Here is a 21,566-nt window from a genome sequence, read left to right on the forward strand (position 1 = left end):
TCTAAAGGCCAGGAGAATTCTTCAGACTTCACTCTCTTCCTGTAAATTAGATTACTGGGTTGTATAACCCTAGGTGTACTTCTAGCAGTAGTCTCAAGAGATTTGAGACTGTCTCCTGCAGTGCAGCTCACTCACTTCAAAATTTGGTTTCTACAGCTGTTCCTTTGGGTAGATTTTGGGTTTTTTTACCCCATTGCACTATGTAACTTTTGTGCAAGTTGGGTGAGGTTGTAGATTGCATTGCTAAGCACTAATGTCAAGTAACACTAGTATCAAATCTGTTCCCTTTGATGTATACATAGAAGAAATGAACTTTTTATTTTATTTCATTATTTCACCATACAGTCTTTTATTAGTCTGTTCTGACCATTTTAGCAATTCATCTAATAATCACAGTCTATTCTCCTTTTGGTCATTAGACTGGAGAATATGTTAATACACTATGAACAGCACTTGCAGATGTAGTTGGCCAAAAACTGGTCCTCAAACTTCCCTTTACTAAACCTCATTTTTACAGAGCTGTTTCAGTATTTAAAGCACTGGTCCAGGGGTCTGATATAACTAATTTCAGGAGCAACTAAGCCTCAGCAAACAGTCCCATGCAGATGCAGCAACTCAGTACCCATAAGGAGAGCTACTTTCCTGGTATATGGAACTACCTGCCCACATAGGGTGATGCCCTGTGCTTTGTGGCCAGGCAGCTTGGCTGGCTTTAGGAGAACTAAGAATATGCTGCTTCTCTGTTTCTCTGAGTTTGGTCTTGAAACAGCACTATAAAAAAGCATTCAGTGACATCAAAGAAATATGTGCCTAGAATGACAGGGCTGTGAAGGAAAAGAAAAGGAGGAATGGAGGAACTCTCCCCCACGCAGTAAGGAAAAGGTGATAGTCTTCTAATTAGTCTGCAGTATACAGTGTAGAGGAAGGAAGAAGCAATCATAAACAGAATCATCTTGAAGGCTCAGTGCAGCAGAAATTGTCAAAGTGCACAGAAGCTGCAGTTTATCCCGGGGACACTACCACTTTGCGTGACATGCCTATAGAACTATCACAGCATCCAAATTCCTTAAAACCAACCAAGAAACTGCTTTAATTATTTTATTCTCATTCTTTAGCTTGTCATTGTTTTACATTTTCTTTGTTCCTATACTTCACAAGTGGTTTTAATATTGAAAGCTTTTTTTTAATAAAGGTTTTTCAAGCTCTCTAGATCGTGGTGAGACACATTTAAAGGAATTTTATGTAATAAGCAAATAACTTCAGAATTCTCTGGGGTTGAGTTTTGTGATCACTTTGACACTACTTTGCATATTAAAACATCAAAAGATACTCTTCAGTTTCTAGGGGTTTGGTTTCTTTTTTTTTTTTTGCTGTAAACACTTAGTTTGGGTAAGTCTCTAAGATACCACTTCTGTTTTGTCACATACAGACATCCCACAGTTAAACATACTACAGGACAGTTAAACTTCAGGAATGACTCTCTTCAATTCTAATTGAAGAAAAAAATAACTTATAATAAAGGTTTATTTTCAGTCAGCATGCAATGGGTCAGATCCTGTATCTCATTTTATTGTTTAATTACTTTAATTTGAACAGCCACATTAAAATGTTTTACATGGCTTAAGCATATTCCATATACTCTGGAATGCAAAGGAGTACAGGTTCTAGCATTAGCTACAGATATGAGTAGTATATGTTTCATTCTCAGCTCTGTCACTATTTCACAAACCTGACCCAACATTTCAAGGCTTGGCCTCCTCCAAGTAGCTCACCAGTTCCAGTGAATCATGCCAAATGGTCTGCTGACAAACACACAACCAAAATCAGTTGGCAAACAGTCCCTGAGAGCATCAAGTGCCTCCTTACACAGTCAGTTTGTAAAGCTCTTAGATAAAAAAAGCCACACAAACTGCAATGGTCTCTATTTTCAGCTTTTCTGTGGTGTATACTGGTTGAACTGAAAGTGTGCCTTTGTTGTAAAATTGCTCAAAACTCCAACTGCTGAGGCTTTAAAAAGGTGGTACACAACTGATAGATTTTCAGTGGCAAAACGTTATCTAACTCAGCTGGATTCAGGGTTGACAGCTTTTTTAAAAAGCTCTGCCATATAGAAGCCATCAAGTTTCCTAGTATCAAACTCATGGAGTTTACTTGAATAAAGAAAATCCCCTGAGGGCTCCCAAGCTGTCTCAATAGAGTGAATGAAAAAAGTTCAAAGTTCTTCCCTGTTTGTGAAATAAACTGCAGCATACAGATACCAAACCTACCAGAGACCCAAGCTGGTAACTTCACATAATTCAGCTCAGCATCACACAGGGTTCTACCAGCTCAGGTCAAGATGCAGTGTAATGGCAATGGCCCAACACTGTTAACAAAATCTAGCAAGTATTGCATTCATTGGCTCAAGTGAAGAGCCAGGTTAATACATACTTACTTCACCCACTCCCAATATGGACTGTATTTTATTTACTTAACTAAGAGGGGAGCAGACTTGCTCTGCAGCTCCTAATATAGCATGAGAAAAGATCTACAAGTCTAACACCACACTGCCTTAAATGCCTCACCTTTGCCTTGCTAAGAGTTTTGCACTTGCAATTCTGTAGCCTGCCTTCCACTTGCAGCTCTGTAACCCTTAATCTAAGCCACCTGGCCAATGTTTTCCAGAGTTTCTCTGGCTGTATTTTCCCTCTGCTTTTCTTCCCATGCTGTTATTCTCAAGGTTCTTCAGCTGCAAATACCAATATGTTGACAGTGTTGTATCCACAATATACTGTAACCCTTCTCTGCCCTTTTCCCATCCCTTGGCAGTAGCTTTTGTTAAGACATTACAGAGCCCAAGAACATGCATGCACAAAGCTCAATAAGCACCCAGAGTTCAACACCTTCCCTGAAGCAGCACTATCAGCATCATAAGCAAAACGGAGCTTGAGCAGCTCCCAATGAACCCCCCAGAACTTCTATGGGAAAATGTTGTGGGCAACACGAGCTGCATGGGAAAGAACATCCAGGGTAGGACGCTAATCCAGGAGACTCCACCACTTCTCTTCCAAGCCACTTTCCCCTTGCCCTCTTTCTATTATTGTTTGCTTTCCTTTTTCCATGAAAGTAACTTTCACCTTCAGTATCAATTTAAGCTGTCAGCTGCAGACCTTGAGAATGGATCTTTGCACCTTGCAGGTCAACCTGTTTCAGCATCCTCTGTGCCCATATAAATATGCTCTTCTGCCATGTGAAAATAGTTTCACATGCTTAAATCAACCCTTAACTTACAAACACACATTCCTGCACCTTCCTCAGTGAGGGCACAAGCTTCTCCATACTAGTTGAGGAGATACTGAAGGACAGTTTTAAGGCTAGGACTAGCTTTTCCATTCTTCTCCTTCCACAAACCCCAAGACTGATTCCCTTCTGAGCTGCTCAGTGCCCAAGTGCTGGAGCCAGGAAACTTGCAGGGACAAAAAGGCTGGGGACAAAGGAGGAATCATTGGCATCTCAACTTTAATCACCTTAGGCTGACTCAGAAGCTAGCCTTCAACTTGACATACAAATACCAGTTCTTAGACCTCATTTCCATGAGTTACTGAAAAGGATCATTTGTGCCACTGGAAACATTAGACTTAACTGGTCTAAACACAGGCCCTGGGATGAACTTCATACTTCAGTTTTAACTCTGCACTCGTCTCACCAGAATCAAAATTCCCCAAAACAATCTCCTGATCTTAATTTGTACATTTGAAAAGCACATTTCTTTAAACAGAGATCAGTAAAGGGAATTTAGTCACAGTATGAAAGAAAAAAAACCCTTCCAATGTATTTAGCATGGTTTATAACTGCTTTAGCAACAGACAATCTACAGTCAGAAACTGAGGAACATAAATACTTCTAACAGCATCCTACCTACATCATTTTTCAAATCTTATTTTTCTATATGGTTTGCATTTATTGGGAAATTCCCAACTACACTTCCTCTTCTATCTGACAGCTAAAAATCAGCAAATGAATGCTAAATACAACATGGCAGTAGAAGACAATAAACGTAACATATGGTACTGTGGGAATATTATACAGTACTACAGCATCTGCTTCATATTTGGGACTTTGCTTGTTATTGTAACAGATCCAGAATCTGTCTCCAGACTTCCCTCCAGTAAGGATGAGTAGGAAGAGTGGGGTACTCCCCACGGGCAGAGGAGAGGGATGCTGCACATGGAAGAGCCCATGTCCCAAGCTGCAGCCACCCTGAGCCAGTGTGGGCTGCAGTGCTGCAGGGCCTGTGCCCAGTGTGGCTTGTAGGATGGGACTGGTGGCTCGCAGGATTGGGTTGGGCTGCACAAACCCCTCAAGCTGTAGGACACTCACTGCAAAAGACTGGCCTGCAAGCAGCTCTCCCTTGGCACCATCTGTGCAGCCTTGCCTTCAGCAGCACAACAGGAGCTCTCAAGTGAACATTGTTTCTGTTTTTGACTAAAGCAATGACAGGGTTGCCTCTTTGTAAGAAAATCCTGCATGAGTGTGAATGACTGAGAAGGGGCAAATCTCAGCTATGGCCAAGGTCTGCATGGCAGGCTGAGCTGGGGTTGCAGTGTCAGATGCTCAGGGGTCCCAGCATCTGAAGGGGTGGAAGACTATCTGTGCTATTCTCTTATACCATCAGCTCTAATAAATAGCATTTTAAATGTTACCTAAGTGCCTTTCTTACTGGGATTGTTATGGACCAGCACTTCCCAATGGAAAACAAGGTGATGAGCAATTATTTGCAACACAGGAGTAGTCCCAAAATCATACTGTGTGGCTTTCTTGTTTGCTCTTTACTCTGGCATTCCTGTGAGAGCTGGTGTATGCACAGGGGTATGTGTTTTAGCAGATTGAAAGGCAGATCTAGTTATTTACTGGTTAATTCTATCTATTTATCAATTTACTAGCCACAGCATTATTTGCCACCATGCCTGGGCAGCTGCACTCAAAGCAGCACAGTGAAGCAGGCAGAGATTCCAGCCTGTCCCACCCTTCCTGTTAGTTCTGTAATCAGAAACAAATGCCTGTGACTGCCTTATGCACCCAGAGAGTAAAACTCATGTCCCATTTTACCTTAACATGGGAACACAGTTCCCATGAAAGAAAGTTCTCAAAGAAGCAAACTTAAAAGATTGCACTAATAGTTTCCTATGAAGTAAGAAAAATCTTAAAACTTGGCAACTGGTGTTTCAGGGTTCTGCTTCTACAAATATGTTTCACTAAGATGAGATTCCAGAACTCCCCATTTTCTGTTTATTCCTAGCCTGCATTTTTTTCCAGCCTAGACTTTTTATCTCACTATATAAGAACTTCAAATACATATAGGATTTATAAATATTAACCATAGTTAGGGTTTTTGAATCACAAAGTATGCAAGCGGAGACTTGGGTCAACAGTGACTAAAAATACCACACAATGTCAGTAATACAATAATCAGGCACTGTTCTGTACAGTAATGAGTTTTCTTCCAGGTTACTTTTGTTTGTCTTTTACAGTTCTAGGTATTGTTGCTATTAAAAAAATCATTAAAAAACAGGAACAAAAATAAATCAGAATGAAATGTTAAAACCCTGAAGTTATGATCGCCTCAAAATCTGAGATTAATTCAGCTGAAACATTTTTGTTACACAATTCTGAAATGCTGCATTTTCATTTCAAACTCCTTAATTTTTTAACAATGCTATAAATTCAATTTCAAAAAAGAGAGCTTTTCTGAACAAAAACACATATCCACAGTTCATAACCTTGTTCTTTTTTATAGTGATGAATAAAAAATAATAAGAAACTCATGAAGCAAATCTTTATAACAAAGGAAACATTTTTCACAGATAAAACATGCTATTAGAAATTCCTGGCCTGGTTTGTTATTTTGCTTTCTTTACAGATTACACTTGATACTGCTTTTGGAGCTCCAAAACACCTAATACAATAGTGTTGCCTCTTCAGAAAAATAAGGAACAGCAAGAAAACTTCTCATAGAAAGAAATTCTTGGAATTACAAATTAACACATACATTATCTTAAGCTTATCTCAGTGTTGCATTAGATACAAATTGCATTTCATTCAGAATGAGCTAGACCAGTTTTTCCTATCTGTATTAAAACCACAGTTGTTTCCAAAATTTAGGTAGTTAAAAAAAAATTATTCCTTTTTCATCCTCTCAACAATTACTTCAACTTACTACAGCAAGAGCAACATTAATGGGGGGCTCTGAATATAGGTTTCTAAACTGTGAAATTAAGGATTTTTCCCAACCAAACACCAAGGACTATGAAACAGAGATAGCTGACCCAGCAGAATGGTTAAAAAAATGGAAACCTGAGAACGATTTCAAGCCAGTTTTCAAAATGCCGCCCTCCTAATTTTATATCCAATTTCTAAGAAAAGGGTTCTTCATTTGTAATGGTACACATTCTCATCACACGACTCAAAAGAACAGCAAAGAAAAGCAAGATCTCTCTCTGAAGTTAATGCTTTACTTCCTCCAGTATGACTTTAACTCCAGTATGCATGCTTTTAAAAAAAAGGAAATTGTTTCTATTTCTTTCAATGTGCTTAGGGCACCTGTCTTCTTTCAGCAGGAGATTATGAGAGATTCTAAATAAGGCTGCACAGACTCTCCTTAGTAAAAATCTTAGGTTCATTTTACTGTGAAATAACAGAAAAAGTTCATAAAGATTTAGAACACACGGATGAGCAAAGGGCAAAAAAAACATCAAATAAGTGAAAAAGTACAAACCTCTGATTGTACATGCCCCGGAAATTATAATTTGCTCTATAATTGGGAATTGGTTTTGGATCTAATGGCCTGTAGATGGCAGGCTCTCCTCTTTTCATAGCCAGACCATTCAGCTCCACTGTTGGAGTTATACTGCCTGCAAAAAAACAAGGAGTACACAAAGCACTTAAACCACAAATTCAGCAAAACAGACAAGCAGGACTGAGTCGAGCAGCAAAGAGAGACTGGCATCCTATTTTTTTTACTCTTTAATTAAAAAAATCAACTACATTGAAACATTTCAGTTTCTCTGACAGACAGGAATATAGATGCCAACTTTATCACAGGCAATGAAAAAGAACATTTGAAAATTTATCTCAGTGCATTTATCTCAGTACATTCTCTATGCAGTTTCAGCAGATCAATCTTCACATGTGAATGAGAAATTCAGTGCTAAAATCAAGTTGGTTATTCATCTTTCCAAAGTGCTTATAATACATTAGAACACTTCATGAAAATATAAACTCTTAAAAGAATAATGTCTCTCCCCACTGAACACCATTAAATAAAACCACAAAAGAAGAAACAAGGATTGAAAAAAATAAAAGCAGTAACAAATATTACTGTGGCTATTTGGTAATCTTACAAATTAGAAAATAATGCTTTTTTTGCAAGATTTGAAAGCTTTATTACTAAAGCTAATGATCTAACAAACTGAAAATACAGCTCCTGGAAATCAGTGTTACTACAGCCATCTGCTGGTGACAGGGTACAAAAATAGAAAGCCACCAGCACTTCCCCACTTGCGTGGTCTGCAATAGGTCAAATAAAAAGCTACACTCTGACTTCGTTTATACATATTTTTTATTAAAATGTTCAGTTACAGAATTCTTCACTTTAATTTAATTTAGAATTTTCTTAAAATAATGAAAGTAAATTTCAATAAAAATGAGCCAATATTTCCTCCCATCCAAACAAATCTAAGCCATCCATGATGAATTTGCCTATCTGCCACTGAGGCTTTGTAAGCAGTACATGATGGAGTGATAGAAATTTTTATGCAGTACTTAGTCAAAAACTTGTAACAACAAACCATTTGTATTTTCCAGAGCAAGGAGTGACTACAGATTCAACTATATAATAAAAATACAAAGTCCCATCAAAACAAGACACAGAATGGATCTTTTTTAGGACAAAATTATTAAGATTTACAATTTTTTTAATGATGTCTCTTAAAGGCTATTTCTTTTGTTATCAGATTTTTCGATTTCGGAATACAATAAAAGCAAAAAAAATAAATCTAGAAGCTGATTGATAATATGCCAGGTTAAGAATTAAACTCGGGGCCATTTTTTTAGAGGTGTGAGCCTCCTGCTTTCTAAACAACCAGAGAAAGTCGCAGTGATTGTGAGGACAGAGGGCAAAACCAGTGACCTGGGTCCAGACCAGCAATGTACTGACCTCCAAAGGAGCAAGAAATTACTACCCCACCACTCTCATTAGCCATACTTAGTGCCTAATGCTCAGGATAATACTCAAAAGCTCTATGGGAAGCTTACTCCTGCTTTTTTTCTGACAGAATGATTATTAATTGTAAAATTACTCCATTTTAAGAAAGTGGCTGAATAAGACTTCACTTTAAAAGGGCTGGGGGGAGTAGAAAGAATAAAAAGGGAAGAAGGGAAAAGGAGAAAAAGAGGGGGCAAACAGTGGAAAAATGCAAGAAAAGAAACAATGACTTGCTTTCTCACCATTTGATCTCTTTTATATTAGTGTGAAATAAAGTTAGGAATATTTTTTTAAATCATTTTACAGAACAAGATAGAAAAGATCACTGAGCATGTGGCTAAGATGTGCACCTTCTTTCTATTCTTCAAATAAGAGTTTATAAAGCCATTTGTAAGCCTTTTGAAAGCACAGGTTGCTATGAAGGAAAACCTACTATGCAGGGATTACCTGTCAAATTCTCATGCAAAAACCTGACATTTTCTTTGGGCTGCAAATGCAATATCACAGGACTGGACTGAGTAAAATTTGGATTTTCCTTGGAAAATTACATAAAATAAGATTATTTTTCTTCAGAAAAAGTGTTTTACTGTGGCACCAGTGGTCGGTTCTGTCTACTGCTACTGGCATAGAAACAGTTTGTATACATCCAAACCTTATATAATCATATTCACTTACAGTTCAACCATTTTAGGGACAGGCACTGCAAACTCTCCTATGCAAGCTCACCAGGTGTTCTTTGTTCTATCTTCATACTGCTGTATTATTCTTCATACTATCAAACCTATATATGACAGCTATATTGATTTGACTAAATTCATGGTAGACTATTCCAACAATTCAACAAGATTTATTTCAGAGGGAAACGTCATACCTGGATTATTGTTAACATTATTTTTGGGTGGTCTAGGCGTTGGTTTGGGAAGGGTAGTTTCATTCAATGCTTTGCTAGCAGCAGCATGTTGGGCCTTTTTAATGCTGCTTCCTTCAGCTTCCCAGGTCTGTTCTCCAAGAGTCAGCTGCACTGTGAACATCTTCAAAGACAAAGAACAGGTAAACACTGGCATGATTATCACTATGGATTAGACCAATCTGTATAAAAACTTCCAGGGCTGAAGAGAAACCACGTTCTCTTTCCATTATATTCAACTCCCAGATAACACACCTGATTCCTACAGAGATCAGAGGGAAATACTTGGCCTTCCAAATGACAAAGTAAAATGGTGTTAAGTTAATGTCAACTAACAAAGAACATAATAATTAAACTAAGTAATGATAACTGCAAACTGATCATCTGCTTTTGGAAGACTACATACAAGTCAGTTCAGACCACATTTCTTCACATTTGAATGCATTTAGTCACTTCACCTGTAGAAGAAAGGTAAAGAATGCTACTAAAAGAAGCCTCAAACTTCTGTAATAATTCCAAATGGATATAAATTATTACACTCCTCAAGGCAGTGGACAATTTGGCCCAAATAGTTTTACCCAGTGGAAAAATCTATCACAGAACCTGATTTCTGAAAATAACATCATCTTAGGGTAGAGCGAGAACTCAAATATGTTCAAGAATATAAAGCAAGAAAGAAAATAAATATCCTTGAATGAAACTTCAATTCTTTAATGTGAACTCTACAGTGAGGACAGGAACTGTAAAAATTCAAGAGTGCAGAAATGGACTACTGATAAAAACCATATATATTTCAAAATCTGCAAAAAAGGATTATTTCAAGCATTATCTACACTGCGCAAGTTGTGAAGATAAAACTCAACACATATTTAAGACACGAGGTAGAGTCTATCTTCTGTAAGATATGTACATGCTTTGTTTAAATTTTAGCATATAAGAACAAGAGGAGAAAGATGTACTTGACAAAGTTGTTTATGCATTTTTCTTATTATGATGAATCCACCTGGAGGTCATGCTCCTAGAAGCCCTAATTGCACTGTCATGAAGCTCCACTTCTCCACTTCTCTCCCAGCTTCATTGATTGTAGTTTCCCATTTCATTCAAATTGTCAAAAGCTACACACTCTCAAGAAACAACACGTCCACTGTGTGGTCACAACACAGACATCTGTCTTTTACAGCATGCCTCAGAAAATCTTGAAAGCCACTAGTGGACAGGAACAAAGTATTTGCAGGAGAAAAGCAAAATGAGATGCTCCTTGATGACAAACAGCAGTAGCATTACATCCTGCAGATCATGCTTTCCAGGACAAACTCAGCTCTGTTTCACAAATTCCATCAGGTAGATCATCATGTTACCAGCAAGATGTAACACCAAACTGCTAATACAGTCATAATAATTTCTATGTCTCTGCTTTTCATAGGTTAAAGATACACAAGGATGTAGAGACTTACTACTATCACCCTTTTTCATCCCTCTTCCTTTCTTAGTTGTTTTCATTTGCTGCACAGGCCAAAATCAGACTTGATATTTTTCTGAATCTAGAGAGCACATTTCTCTTTTTTTGACCATTAGTGTAATTGAAAAAAAGAAAGTAAACTGAAAACCTAGAAAATTAGTATGTCAATTGAAAATTTGGATTTCAAAAGTGCAGCTAATGAAGACTTAAGCCCTTTCAAATATATTAGTTCCTTTAAAAGTACTCATAAATACATGAACTCATCCTGCTAAAATTTAAACTATAGTATAGGTATAATGGAACTCGAATCTCTTTACTGCTGAGGAATGCACACTGCCAAAACCACACCTTTTGGTACAACCAAAGCACTTCTTATGTCATAATAATGGAAAATAGCTAACAAAATAAATACACAACACAACACTGAAAAGAAAGCACAACAGATTTAATATGATGCAACCTAAAACCAACCAACCAGCATGCTTTGTGGTGCCAAATACTTCCAGGAAGGGGAAGTACACTTCAATTTCCATTCTCAATGAGGGATCCTAGAAGCCTGCTGAGTCTTAGGAGCCCTGCACCTGCTGACATTTCCACCAGCATAAAGGATGCACAACCAACCATCAAACCAGGTGGGCAGTGATTTGCATCAACTCTGTGCTGGCTGACAACATAAAGTGCAACTCAGAAACAAGGGGCAATGGCGGAGGGACAGCCCATGACTGACTGAAACTGTTACTAATCTGCAGTGTGACTCCACTGTCTTACCCAATTTTACCATTTCAGAAATACTGAGCACAAAGCAGCTATTCATTGCACCTAGCTTCTGTCCTAATTTATACTTATGAAATTATGTAGGATAACAAAACTGATAGAACTGACCAGAATTAACTGTCAGTTCAATAGAAACTTGAATGTTACAATGATATTAGGAATCTATCACCCTAAATCTTAAACTTGCTCAGAATTTAAACAAAAGAACAGTAATAAAGTTTGTGGCCTAGAAAGCAAAATCTGATGACACTGTGTCAATGAGATCAACTTTATGGACACAGAATCATATCAACGAGCACTTTAAAAAATGACACAAACTAACTTGTTCATCTGCACTAACATGAAACAAATGCAGAGATAGTTATCATAAAACATACGAGGTGGAGAGAAAGATTCATGCAGCTTAAAAAAGTCAAATGTTCCATAATGATTAAGAATGGGTGGTGATACCCTGGAAAGATCTTTACATGGTCTTTTTAGAGACCAACAAAAAAAAAACCTCAAAGGTGGAAGTTGCAGTAAGGTACCAAATGATCTACATGGCTTCAACAAAAATAGAGACATACTTGTTGAAAGTGTAAAAAGAAAAGAAAGCAAAATAGAGTAAGAATCCCCTTACACTAGAAATGTGGCTGTGGTTGACAAGCACACTCATCCAGACAATGACATTATCTGTTCAGCGTTTAAGGTATGGCTCTTCACCTGGAACTGTGACCTTACCTTGGCATGAGCAGGCCCTCTTTCATTCAGAAGCTTATACTGGGGTTGAATTCTATTGAAACGGGCTAACTCATTTACCAGACACATTGGAGTTTTCTCTTTGGGGTTTGCCATGTTATCTTGGAGAGGAGCTGTAAATAAAGAGTCTGTAAAGTTTTTGTGGAGAAATGCATTCTTCACAGCTTCGCAAAGCTTTGCAAAAGCAGCAGCATGCTTAGAAAAGAAAATACTTAGACTAAAAAATAATGTTACACATATGCTAATTGCAATGTTTACATACTATTTATGTACTAATCATAGGAGAATATGCATTTTAAAATAACCATTTTGATTACATGCAATTTAAAAAAACACAACTATTTCTTTCCAAAATGTGTCTGTAAGAGATGACAGTGTGGGAGGGCATGTACATATTCTTATGTCACCCAAGTTTACTGTTAGGAGTGTACTGGTTCCAGGAACTTTCAGAATGCTTTCTCAACACTCTGCAGAAGTGTATAGCTTAAGAGTTGCAAAACAAATACAGCAGATGAAACCCTGTGGTCTCCACTTGCTTCTCCCTTCTTCCCAGCGTTTCAGACTCTTCTCACAATAGTAAAGTCACACTCAAAGCACTCTAAAAGACCCCCTTTCCTCCCACTTTAAGGATTTTGTTCCACTTTGCTTAGACTTTTTACTTCATGTACACTACCCTACTATTTTTTAACTTTCTGCTGGTTTTTTTTTCAGCTTATTTATATTTATCCCTAACACACACTGTCATTTCTTGCTGATTTTTTTGGGGATTACATTTCTGTATTTTATACCCAGTTCAGCATAGGAACTACAGCATTTATTAGGCTACAAAGGAAACACCAAATACTGCCAAGCAGTGTCAAGACATTCTGTTCTAGGGAAGAGAAATACACTTGGAGACCTTCCTGCACCATTAAAACTTCTCTATGAAAGATACACTCAGAAATTTACATAATACACATGTTCTTTTCTGAGCTTTTTTTATCAGTGATAAACACTCCACTGTTAATCTGAGCTTAGTTAAAGAAAGACTGTTGTCTTTCAAGTTGCTTAAGTTACTGAAGTATTTCCAACTTAGTAAACAGTCTATTTAGTCAAAACATTTTTGTGGGATTTTTTTCTTTACTTCAATTCTCTTTAAGAGCTAACTTTTATGTTTGTTTTTAATTAACTAGTCATCAAAAAGATGAATTTGAACCCCTCCAAAAATAAACCTGGACCAACTTACCTGGTGGGGTGCTCGAAGGTGCAGGATCCCCAAGGCTGGCAGTAGGACTGCTACAGCTGGCAGCTGATTCTGAAATGGATCCATTCATTGAAGATGGCAGACCCAGTGTATTTGTAGCTGTAACTGGCAGGGGTAGCACCATAGGGGACATGGCAGGTCCAGACAGGTTTGCTGTAGTCTGCATTTTAACTTGTGCCATTGCCTATCACTGGAACAAACAAATTATTATGAGCAGATTGAATGTCAAGTGGTGATAGTGATATTAGCAGCATTTCTTTTTAGCTCCTGGATCTGGGCAACAAATCTATCAAAAAACAAAACAAAAGAAAACACTATCCACAGAAGTCATGTCTCTGCAAACACTGCTTCCAAAATGATGCACAGAGAAATGGAGCTCACAACTGAAGAATATCACCAGGGCACCACCCACATGTCCTGACTCCAGGTTCTGTTGCTCAACTATGAGGTGACCCTGCCTGAAAGACAGCAGGAAGAATTATTATTCTAGAATAAAATTTCATAGAAATTTTCTGTGGATGAGAGTATCACCTGCCAATTTTGTCGAGGGGATGTCTTTGCAAAGAAGCAAACCACACAGCACTCTTGCCACTAAGCAATTTGCTACTTCTGTTGGGGTAATTCTCTCTTCCTAAGCAAAAATCCCATCCAACACCTGAAAAACTTCATAACCAAGGTCTTACTGAAAAGAGCACAACTATTAACACAATGTGATTACATCAGTATTTTTGCCTCCCTCCAAATCCATTAAAAATATCCAACTATCTCTACTCAGAGGGACAGTACTGCTGGATTAAGGTCCCAAATCACTTCATACACCATAGAGTGCAACCACTTCAGCACAGTTGAAGTAGTGAAATGAAAACAATAAATCTTATTACTGTGACTCTGTGCTTTGGAGACGAGACTGGAATGCCATTTTTATTACTGAGGAAAGACAGATGAGCAATTTAAATCTCTGGAAAGGCAAAAGCAAAAAAGATAAATTAAAACTTGAGATGCAATCACTTGCCCTTTTTAGAAATATTATAAGTAAGATGCTAATAGTAGAAGATTTTAAAAATACATTTGCAGTCAGTTGAGATATATTCAAATACTTTGTGTCTTCAAAAATTCAGACTAAATTAAGACTGTAAAAATCCTACTGTCATGAACAGCAAATGTCCTAAAATGCAACAGTATTGTTAGGCTCTTCTAACTTCATGACTGAGAATGTGTATAGCTATAGAATTCTTTGATACAACTCCAGGTGTTTAATTCTGATTTGAAATATGTTAGTACAGATCAGAGTGAATTAAAAAACTCCTTATTGTAAGCATCAGTCAATTATGGCAGAATCAGCCCTATTTGTTAAACATCTTTCAAATGAAACCAGCATAACATGAATTATTATAATAATTAAAGAAACACCTAGAGTATTTACAGAATTTTAGCTGGCAAACATGAGTACTAGAAAGCCATCACACGTAGTACATGAACTGCTACTACTGAACACCTTTTCTCAGACCCTGCCAGATGTGAATTATCCTTTCAGCTTCCCAAACCTTGAAGTTTACTCTTCTTCCCAATAAATCAGAACTTACTAAGAATCAAATAAAATAATGTGTTCTATAGTACTGCTGTTCAGAAGGGAAAAATTGTAGGATTGATCCCTTTCTATTAAGGATTAAATAATCCAGTTTGATAACAGTATCATGGAACTAAGAATAAACAAGAGAGAAAAAAAACACTGTCCTGCAGGAAAGCACAGAGAATTAAATCAGAATAAAACCATACCATATTAAGTACTGGGGTTTTCTTATGCATCTAAAGCTGCAGAACTCCTACAAGAAACTGTTACTGTTTTGTAACTTAATCCATATAAAACAAAGAAGCCCAGGAGGTAAATATAATTGTAGGGAAGTAGTTTAGGTATGGGGATAATAAATTTGTAACTGGTTCTAAAAATCCACTAGTAGAGAGACACAACAATCAAATGCCATTTTCACACTGCCAAGCAAATAATTTTTGATGTCATGACAAAAAAGAGACAAAATCTATATGCTGTATTTTTCTTTATTTTTTTTTACACCCACATCTTTATAAATTTTCTCCAGTCCTGTAGTATTTTATAGACAGTGAAGCAAAAATATTTTGGGGCCTTCAACCCACAAACACAGACCAATTTGCTACTACCCAACAAAATATATTACTTGGGAGAGAAACATTTCACCAAGATGATCAGACACCAAATATACATCTTCTATGTCAATATTTTTTTTAAATCTGGCATATATAAGGGATAGTTTATTTATGATTTTATGAACAGAGTTAGAAAAGCCCCGATACCTCATTTCAGGTGGTTAGCCCAACTCACAGGAGAGCTTCCAAGAGAGTTTCCCTGGATGCTAGGCAATTCACCTAGATGTTTCTGAGGAAGCTGGATTGCACAGCTGTGACTGACAGCTTTGTGTCTTTATCAAGCCACCAGCTGCCACACTGAGACAACACAGCAATGACATTTCTTGCAGCCTTATTCACCCACATCTCTACCCAGTTGAAGTCCACAAGTGACAACTCTGCCATTTCTGTAGTTATACTCCAGGGCTTATGGAGCCTTCTGAAGTGCTGCAATGTTTTTCTCTCTCATTCTAACCTGCACAGCTGTATTAGAAATGTGACAGCAGGGATATAAATATAATCGCATTTTACTTCATTTCTGCTTTTTAAAGTACTTTTTTTACATATGCAATTACACAAGTTTCAGGAAACAGCTGGTGTTAACTTTCTTGTCAAACTATGTATAAGCTGTTAATTTACCTCTTGCACAAAGAACCCAGAAAAAACTCCCAAGAAAACAAAACCATCTCACATTTTGAAGTGAAAATATTGCTGTTGAATACACCATTTGTTTTTCTTGCAATTTAAGAAACACAACATTAATTTAGGCATATTTGAAGATGAAGAATATTCTTAACAACAGTGAATACACTCATGTCATGCACCCCACACCATAAAGAATTACTTCTATTTTTTCTGATTACTATAATTTCTTCTACTTTTCTAGAATACAAATTGCTTTATATCACTACATCTCTATACAAAGCAAATACTCAGGTGAAATGACTCTTAGAATATGTCACATCAACTGAATAAACAACATGCAAAGAACAGAGAAGGTGGAAAACAAAGATTGAGTTTTCAAGTTAAAACACACTTTCACAATGTGGAAAAACTGAAAAAGCAATACTTAAGACGGGTTGCTATATGAAAAATCAACACTCTGAGAAACAGATGAGCTGATGAGCTAAAACAGAAGACAGGACTTCACCTGTGCAGAAAGCAACAACACTGAGATGGAGCAGGGTGCTACCACACTTCTATACTACTCTGGCCACTACTTAACATAGCAAAACCTGTGTACAAGGACATAACACCAGGCACATACTACATGTTTGTGAAGTGCCTTACAAAGATACCAGCTGAGGATCAGTCACTGCTTAGTAAGAAAAACTACTTGATACAGCTTGTTTCTCAACCATTACTGTTGCTTACACATTCCAATTGGAGCCTATTTTTCACATCAGTGTCATATTAATGTTACCAGGCCCTTTTCTGCAGAACTGCTACCCAGCAAGATGCAGTTTGTGCTGTTTGTGAATCTGACTGTTCTGCAGTTAATGAGACTTTGTTCTTGACCTCTTCCAATTCCCTTACAAAAGAAAGCAAAAGAAAAAAAACTACTGTTTCAGTTTTTGAAGATCATATTAAATTCTAATTCTAGTTCTGCTGTGTTTGCAGTCCGCTCCCAGCCTGCTTAACAGAAGCTACAGATTTATTAAGTGTACTGTTTCATCTTCATCATCAATGAGAACACTGAAAGCCACAGGAACACCATTACAACAGACTGGGGTAGTGCTAAAGCTTGGACAACAGGCCCAAGGTAGAGTTGACCTACAGATGAATCTTGTCCTTGTATAGTAGTGCTGAGGCTTGGACAACAGGCTCAGGCCAGAGTTGCTGTGTATGGAAATAGCAAAAATAATTGAGATAGTGTCCTTGTATATAAAAAATAATTGGCATTGCATCCTTGTATTAATCATTAAAAACACCGTTTATCAAAAATAATTGACCTGATGCTTCAAAAGAGAGTATGTTAAAGAAACTCTGTCAGCCATGCCCTGGACTCTGGCCCAGTCCTGGTCATGGTTGGTCTGGAGATGAACCAGATGTTTCTGCATAGTGTAATGTGCAAAGTCATCCTGACTTGTAGGTCGTTTAGTATATGAGTCTGGACCCCCTTGCAGCAACTTTGGATGCCTCACCTATGGGTGGACACACTGCATAGGATTTTCCCACTTGCCAGGAAGGACTCTCCAAATCTTCACTGCAACCAGGGATCCCCAGCGACTGCAGATCTGGGTGATGGCAATATATGCAAGTGGTGATGTTTCTCTCTTAATCACTCTCCTTTCTCTTATGTAATAATCATAGAATCATAGAATCAGCTGGGTTGGAAGGGACCTCTGAGATCATCAAGTCCAACCCTTGATCCATTCCGCCGTGGTTCCCAGCCCATGGCACTGAGTGCCACATCAGTCTCCTCTTAAAAACCTCCAGGGCCAGAGAATCCACCAAGTCCCTGGGCAGCCCATTCCAATACTTGATCATCCTCTCTGTAAAGAATTTCTTCCTAATATATAACCTAAACCTCCCCTGGCAGAGCTTAAGACCATGCCCTCTTGCCTTTACCCTGTATATTTTCTGTCTGCTTTAAGCATTATGCTCTGTATTTTTCTTATTTGGTTGTATGATTCAGTTATCACCAGTAAAACACATCTCCTCTTTTCACTCTGGTGTCCCACTCTCATTGCCATTCTTAATCAGCAAAACAATTGGGAAGAGCGTCTAAGCAGATAGCAGCTCAGTGTTTTTGTTCCAGACAACCTCTGCTCTGGTTAGCAGCTTGCTAATACAATTCTTCTGTAAAAGGTCAAGTCATAGTACCCTAATAAACCTAACAGCTTCCAAACCAAGGAAGGTTTTGTTTTAGTTTGAGCCTTAAAATTTTATTAAACTACATACTCTCCTCCTGTTCTCCTGATACTACTTCACTCTGTTACACAAAAACATACAAAGCTGCCAAAAGGTAAAAAGTATTTTTTGCATGCCACTTCTCACATTTGCAGTAAATATTTAGATGTACATGAATATAAAAAGTACTACAGAAGTCCTAAGCTTTATTTAATTTCTTTTTACTGTGTTATACCTAGCATCTTATTTGTGGATGACAGAAAACACTCAGTTCTCCATTACCTTCACAGCAGTTGTTAATTCAATCTTTTCTATTCTATAAAGTCATGTAACCAGACAGCCAAACAGTAGCAGTTTAGCAAGAGCACGACCTAAAGCAAGTCAGTAGATGGTTATCTAGAACTACTGACAACATTTGTCTTATTTATACATTTTAAATAGGCAAAACTGACAAACTATGCCTGAAATCACAAAAGGTCTCTCTCTATATGTATACATAATGTATTTCTGCTGGTCCCTGCTGTTTGCCTTCCCCATTTTTTTCTCCATCAATTTGTTGCTCATTTCCTTACTAGAAGTGGTTTGCAGCAGCCAAATTGATCTAATGACTTGCTGCCATAGCATGGGATAATCCCAATGTCCTCCCTTCCCTACAGCAAAAAGGGATTCTGTCCATTCATTTCACTGAACCAGCTCACACACAGGTAAGGAGGAAGATCAGAGAAGCCTCCCTGTTTGCACAGGCAGAGCCATAAACTCCTGACCTGGAGTGGGTGCAAAGAATTAGCCCATTCAACTCTTGCTAATAAGCTTAAAAAATATAGACCCAAGTTCAGCTCTTTCCCAATGTTCCATTCAAAACCTGCAATCTCATCCCTGACAATCTTCAAATAGTTGTGGTCTATATTTCCTTTTTTTTTTTACAGTGTCTTACACTATAAAATCTTGATTTCATTGGAAATCTGAGCATAGTTACTGGCTAATTAACAACTAATACATGACAGCAAGTGAAGTAAAGCCTTAAAAGAATTTTACTTTCCTGAAATATAAAGGAGAGACCACTAACACTTTTATTTTAATAAAATAATTCACAATCTAAGACAAAGTTGCACCACAAAAGGGAAGGTGAATTGACACAGAATCTTAGGGACTAATACTTAAAATCAAAGGAGCTGTAAGGCTTACAAAAAGGCCTAACCCAGCCCCTGGGAACTGACTAAATACCACAGTTTCTTACAAGCAGATTCCTTTGGATTGCTCTTGGACTGGAGCAGAAAAGCGTTGCAGATCACCCCGTGAGATGGCAAGGCAGGGCCAGGAGGCTGCCCTGAGCTCCAGGTCAGAACATTAAATCCTTCTGAAGTTGGAGAAAACACAAAAGTTTTTGTAATTACAATCTGCAGAAGAATATCTTTCTCAAACTCCTATGAACGATCAGGAAGTAGCTTTCTGAGAAACAGGAAGTTATTTTTTAAGAGATAAAAAAAATCAAGTAGGAAATCAAACAGATAAAAAAATCTGCACTCATAATACTTTTCAGACACTTCTTCAGAAAGCAGTCAGCTCAACTTCCCTTTTGAATTACTACATAAAACAAGTGCATTAAGAAAAGCCACAGCAAAAACAAACAATAAACCTAAAAAAACCCAAACTGAAGTCTCAGAAGACTGACCTAGAAACTGCTTCATCTTGCAGACTTCTTTCATCATGAAACTAAATCAGTCCCCTAACTTCCAATACTGTGTTGATCCAAGATGCTGAATGAGGCATATAAGTTCCTAAATCAATGATCAGATTCCCATTTCTAGGAATACATATTACTTACATCTATCACTGATTCGATCCAACAAGTCAATTTTTTCAACAGTTTTCTGTAATTTTAAAAAGTAAGGAACACTTCCAAACAAAATCAAACCAGACATACGTGGTAACTAATTATGAAATCCAAGATTAAAACTAAGATTTTTTCAACCAGCGAAGTGCCCAAAGGTGGGTGGGTTTGTTGCCATTTAATTATGATGTGTCAGCAAAGGGGCTAGAAGAGAGAAGCCTTACCCTGCAGTTAAGACTCATACAATTCAAAATACATAGTATCTGTCACGGAACAAATATAATAGGAAAGCATTTTGGATGTGTTAAATTGCTTAAACCATCACAGCAATAGACAAGTAACTAATATGAAAAATAAATTATCTACACACACTGTATACCTCATAGCAGAAGAGCTACCCATACCACATGGCACTGCTGTACAGTGAGATTTGAGGATTCAGGTAAGATTAAAGACATCTATTACATAGGTTTCCAAATTAACATCCAATGGAGTCAAAGAAAATAATGTATGGAATTCAGTAGTTCACTTGTGCTTTTTCAGTGCCATTTGAGATGTCCTAAAACACCCCACCTGGATACCTGCATAGTCCATCAGCTGCTGCTTCAACAAGCAGAAGTCCTATCTCAGAGGACCAGGCCACATCTGATACTGCATGTGACAGATGGTTCAGGTAAACCCTGACTTCAAAAGGCAATAAAATGGCAATAATATACATGTTTAAACAAATGTGTTATGGCCAATGTTAGTACAGCCAGCAGAAGGGAGTTATTCTATGCTATAAAAAGTAGGCTTCTAACCTCAGATTAATTAAACCACACAACTGAGTGGCAGATGCTTAACAGGATAACTTACTGACTCAAACTGCACTAGATGCTGAAATACAGATAGCTGAAACCTACCCAAAACCTATGGCCAAACATGTCTTTGAAAAACAGGCAGTCATGGACCTTATTAAGCTAACAAACACAATTACAGAGAGGTCTCCCACCTAATGTATTTGCCTAAAATGGGTCTTTATACACAGAATGATGGAAAACACAGGGGTCAGGGCACTGAATGCCCTAGCCCCTGATGCACATGTGTGTGTGCAAAAGCCAAAAAACTTGTAAAAAGAGAAACTTAAGAGAAAATGGAGCATACTGACAGGCAGGAATGGAACTTTCCCCTTGCTTCCCTGGCAACAGCGAGGCTGACATAAAAAGCTGAGAAAGGAGCAACTCAGGCCACAGTGCATCTTACTGCATAACTGAATGACTGCAGCCTTTTCTCTTCTAACAGAGAAATTACAGGCAGGTCCTGTGTATACCAGACAGTCTCAAGTATAGACTCCGCGGGCAGACACGAAAGCAGAGATAT

The 21,566-nt window shown here is 37.7% G+C and overlaps 1 protein-coding gene across 2 annotated transcripts in view; it reads right to left on the reverse strand.

The window, feature by feature from the left end:
- The window catches only part of STAU2 (staufen double-stranded RNA binding protein 2), a 160,411-nt gene that overhangs the window by 128,734 nt on the left and 10,111 nt on the right, over nt 1-21,566 (reverse strand). For both annotated transcript variants that reach the window (XM_030446074.1, XM_030446073.1), the window contains exons 2-5: nt 13,346-13,553; nt 12,103-12,233; nt 9,114-9,273; nt 6,755-6,890 (exon numbers count right to left, since the gene is read on the reverse strand). In XM_030446074.1, coding sequence (XP_030301934.1) covers nt 6,755-6,890; nt 9,114-9,273; nt 12,103-12,233; nt 13,346-13,544 — 626 coding nt within the window. In that variant the 5' untranslated portion in view covers nt 13,545-13,553. The remainder of the gene's footprint in view (nt 1-6,754; nt 6,891-9,113; nt 9,274-12,102; nt 12,234-13,345; nt 13,554-21,566) is intronic.

Source organism: Calypte anna, chromosome 2 (assembly GCF_003957555.1).
Source record: "Calypte anna isolate BGI_N300 chromosome 2, bCalAnn1_v1.p, whole genome shotgun sequence".
NCBI lineage: Eukaryota > Metazoa > Chordata > Aves > Apodiformes > Trochilidae > Calypte > Calypte anna.